Source organism: Phascolarctos cinereus, unplaced genomic scaffold (assembly GCF_003287225.1).
Source record: "Phascolarctos cinereus isolate Bilbo 61053 unplaced genomic scaffold, phaCin_HiC Scaffold_5;HRSCAF=322, whole genome shotgun sequence".
In the NCBI taxonomy this organism is placed as follows: Eukaryota; Metazoa; Chordata; class Mammalia; order Diprotodontia; family Phascolarctidae; genus Phascolarctos; species Phascolarctos cinereus.
In genome coordinates this window covers 123532782-123537349 of record NW_027555958.1, presented here as the reverse complement: position 1 = coordinate 123537349, position 4568 = coordinate 123532782, and the positions used below count along the sequence as shown (strand labels likewise).

The window sequence follows — 4568 nt, the reverse complement described above, 5'->3', positions numbered from 1 at the left end:
GAAAAGCATTCTAGGCATAGGAACAGCTAGTACAGATGGAATGTCATACATAAGGAACAGCAAGAAAGCTAATTTAGCTGGATTCTAGCTAGACCATAGAGTTTGGGAAGAGAAATAGTGTATAATGAGGCTGGAAAGTAGGCTGGAGCAGGTTGTGAAGGGCTTTAAAAGCCAAAAATAAGGATTTCGCCTATTTCCAGGTCTATTTCCAAAGATGATTAGGCAAAAAGAAAAAGAACCTATGTGTTCCAAAATGTTTATAGCAGCTCTCTTTGTTGTGGCAAAGAACTGGAAACTTCCCATTAATTGAGGAATGGTTGAACAAGTTCTGGTATACAGTTGAGATGGAATATTATTGTGCTATAAGAAATGATGAGCTTGATGATCTTAGAAAAACATGGAATGACTTGAACAAAATAATGAAGAGGAAAATAGGCAGAAGCAAGAGAACATTGTATATGATAATGGCACTGTTGTTTTAAGAATGACTTTGAGCAAGTAAGTCATTTTGACTATTATAAATACCCAAATTAAGTATAGAGGACATATGAAGAAAGACACTACATCCAGAGAAAGAACTAATAAATAGATACATAGAATAATTATATATACATACATGTATACATATGTATACACACATATGTATCTATTTGTGTGTATGTCTAATGATAATAATGATAGCCACCTAGGGATGGGAAGAGAAAAAAAGGAGAAAAAGAAATTTACATAACTTTATGATATATTTTAAAAGGATACCAAGTTGTAAATGACAGATTTGCAGTTTCTTGTGCAATCATCTTTTTTATTATGCTATGTCATAGAAATGCTTGTTTTATTCCATAAGTTAAATTTTTTAAAAAATTACAAAAAATAAAGAAATGATAATTCAGTCCATAGGAACTCATAAAGGTCACCAAGTGAGAGAATGTAAGGAGAGAAGGAAAGAGAGCTCAGGGCAGCACCGTAGAGTACATCCATAGAGGGATAATTTGGATCAAGATTTAGCAAAGGATTCAGTTAAAGAGTGGTCAGATAGATAGAAAAAGACCCAGCAATGGGAGTATCACAAAAACCCAGGAAGAGGAGATAGTCAACAGTGTTATAAGTTGCAGAGAGATCAACAAAGATGAACACAGAGAAAAGATCATCAAATACAAAGGATATTAGTATAAAAGCAATGGTCTTTTTATTATTTAAGTTTCAGTTGATTTCTAGTTTAAATTTTTCATTTTTCAATCATACTGACAAAAATTTTTAATTCTCTTTGGATCTACAAATATTCCCTGTCTTTCAAAAGTCTCAAATAAGATACTTCAGTGTCTGTACTATGCATTGTGCATGTGTCATAACATATCTCTCTTCTATTGATACATTTTATTACATCCTAGACTGAAAGCATAATTTATGCTCAATGTATTCTCCATGTATTTTAAATCAATCATCTTTTATCATGAAATGCTACCACAAATTAATAGAATTCATAGCTGACAAGCTTCTGACCCAGTTTCAATCTAAAACCATGGTTTTCCCCAAATTCTGTTGGTCTAACCCTACTTGATTAATGTCTTCATAGCCTTCTTAGGATAGACCAAGAGTTTGTAGAAAAGTTGAGATTAGAACTCTGATGGAGTTTCTACTCCACTGTCCTCTTTTTATTTAGATAACTTGCCCTCTGCACACAGTAAAGAGAATACATTCTCTCTAACTACCTTCAATATATCAATGCATTAAATTTAAGTGATCTCCAAAGAGAAAGACCAAAATATTCCATGGTAGAGTAGTAACACTATGGGAAGCTGGACTCAGAGGACAAAGCCAAGCTCTCAGCCATACTTTGAAATTGCCAGGGCTCCAGAGGTCTCCATTTATACCTCACAGAACTTCTGGTCGAGTCCTGTTATCTCTCCTAAGGATCCTCCTCCCCTGCCCATTTGACACAGGGGAAAGGGGATGTTATAGAAGTGATGGGCCAGAAAAAAAGAAGCAAAAAAAAAAAAGATTTAACTTTGGTCCTCATCACAGTCTTTTACTATGAAAGGTTCACAACTTGCCTGCAGAAGACAAGGCGTAAAAGCTTTGATATCAAGTGAAGTTGCAGAATACCAGCAAATTTGCAAATGTCTGGATAAAATAATCAGGAAAAATGTTTTCAGTCACACGGTAAATGAAATTAAAGAATAAAAGGAGGGATCAGGACAAATGGGCAATTTGATAAGGCTCACTGAGAAAGGCAATAGATTATGTCTAGATATTTGCTCCCCTTAATAACCTGCTACAGATTTTGGAAATGCTATTTAATGTTTAGTGGTATCTCTGAACAAAGAGTTAAATTTGTATTTTAAAAATTATATCAAGTGGAAAATTTGTACTTCTGATACAGATTGCAGGTTAAATTACTTGTTTTGGTATTTACACCACAACCGTGATGCTATTTCTTTTACCTACATATGACAGTATTATAACTGCAGGGAGAATAGCCAACAGGAAAAGGACAGCCTCTTGAATTGTTAACTAGCAAACTTAAGTATATAAAGTCATAACAGGAAAAGGAGAGAAGACTGAATCATAGATATGTGTGACTATTCTAATTTCTGACAAAGTGACCCATTACTTCTCAATAAAGTTTGAAAAGAATCTCTACCTCAAAGAGATATAATGTCTAGAGATGATTTACTACTTAAAGATTTTTAGGGGGAAAAATGACTTTTAAATAGATCCTCAGCAGATAAGTTATGCTGATCATCCAATAACTAGGAAAAATCACAGATACTATTATATTTATTAGAAGAGAAGATCAGCACAATAAAACTCAGCATACCTAATTTTCTGTAAATAACTTTTTAAAAAGGTTAATGATAATAGATGTATTAGTAAGTTTCCATTTTTTAAAAGCCATTCATTTCTTACTCATGTACAGAATTCATAAATATAGCACTAAAATCAATTTTGAGTTAAACATATTTCTAAGTATTTAATCCTAAAAATAATTGGCACCTAGAAGAGTCCTTTTTGAAAACTTTACCAAAGAAAATCATCTTTAGGGCCCTCCGAAACCACGGGTAGAAAAATGCATAAACCACTGGATTCAAGGTAGAATTTAAATAACCAAACCAAATCAGTATATCATTTAGAAATGGTGGGATGCTGTAATCCGTAAAAGGATCAATGACTGTGAAGAGAAAGAATGGGCACCAACAAATGAGGAAAACTCCCATTACAATCCCTAAAGTTTTTGCTGCTTTCTTTTCTTTGCTTCGTGAAAATTGCTGTTTCTCTTCAAATTCATTTTGGATCTTCTGGTTTGAATTTTTTATTGATCTGGCTTGCCCTTTGGCAATGAAATATATTTTCCCATAGATACACAGCATAATAGATCCAGGAATATAGAAGGAAGTTATGCAGGCCAAGATGCCAGATATTCTGCTGAAAAAGATAAAGCAACCTCCCTTGCAGTGAATGTGCTTATAATACAGCTCTTCAGCTCCTTTTAAGTTTAGTTCTAGAAAGATCATCCCAAAGGCAAAAATGGCAGGGACAGCCCAGCTTACTGCAATCATACCAAGCACAACTAAGACACTAATTTTGGCTTCATATCTCAGTGGGTCACACACGGCATAGTAGCAGTCAATAGAAATGAAGCATAAGTGGAAAATTGATGCTGAGCTTAGCATAATATCTGTGCTTGTGTGAAGTTTGCAAAAGACCTCCCCAAAATACCAGCACTTTTCAACTGATCTCACCATGCTGTAAGGCATGACCAAGCATCCCAACAGAAAGTCAACAGTGGCCATGGAATTGATTAGCATATTGGTTGGAGTGTGAAGTTTCTTGAAGTGTGATATGGAGATAATAACCATAAGATTTCCAGCTAGTGTAGTGAGAATCAGGAGTATCATTACACAGTACATTGGAATGCGGATGATATTTGTCCAACTGTTATTTATACATTTATGGCTTCATAACAAAATGACATTTTCTCAAGCAAGGCCTTTGAGCCAGTTAATTTCCAACCTAGTGCCCGAGATGATACCTGAGCAATATTAGTCCCATGTCCATAATCAGAGTAGAATTGTTTCACCTTTCCGATTGAACATACCCATCCAAGAAACCTGAAAAGAAGAGAAATCTAAATCATGAATATGCCTGGTTACCATCACTGCTGATAAAAAGAGCCATGAAGTATAGAAGAAGTTTAACCTACTTTGGAAGGAGTTTCACCTCAAAAACCAAAATTGCTAGAAATCGTTTACAACTGAGAACTTTTAAAGAAAAAAAATAAAAAATATCTTAAATGTTCCTTTAGCAGAGAAGTTGTATTGTCAAACCAAATTATTGCTACTATTACAACAGTTTGCTTCATGTAGCCATTTCTTATTTAAAACACATTCTGTTTCCAGAGTTTGGATTCATTATACCTGAAGTTCAAACTTCTAGACTACCATAGATGATATTTTCAACAATGTGTTATTATAGTGCAGCTCTTTTGGACATGCATCTACCTAAAGGCAGGATGGTGTAAGTGGTTAGATGGTAGATCTTGGAATTAGGAGGAATGGAGTTTAGGTCCT

The 4568-nt window shown here is 34.4% G+C and overlaps 1 protein-coding gene across 1 annotated transcript; it reads right to left on the bottom strand.

Moving 5' to 3' along the window:
* Nucleotides 1-2963: 2963 nt before the first annotated feature.
* LOC110208796 (trace amine-associated receptor 1-like) lies at nucleotides 2964-4055 on the bottom strand. Its single transcript, XM_020986953.2, is given in 2 exon segments — nucleotides 2964-3949; nucleotides 3952-4055. Coding segments are annotated over 2 exon segments (1008 nt in total). The 5' UTR covers nucleotides 3974-4055.
* Nucleotides 4056-4568: the final 513 nt, after the last annotated feature.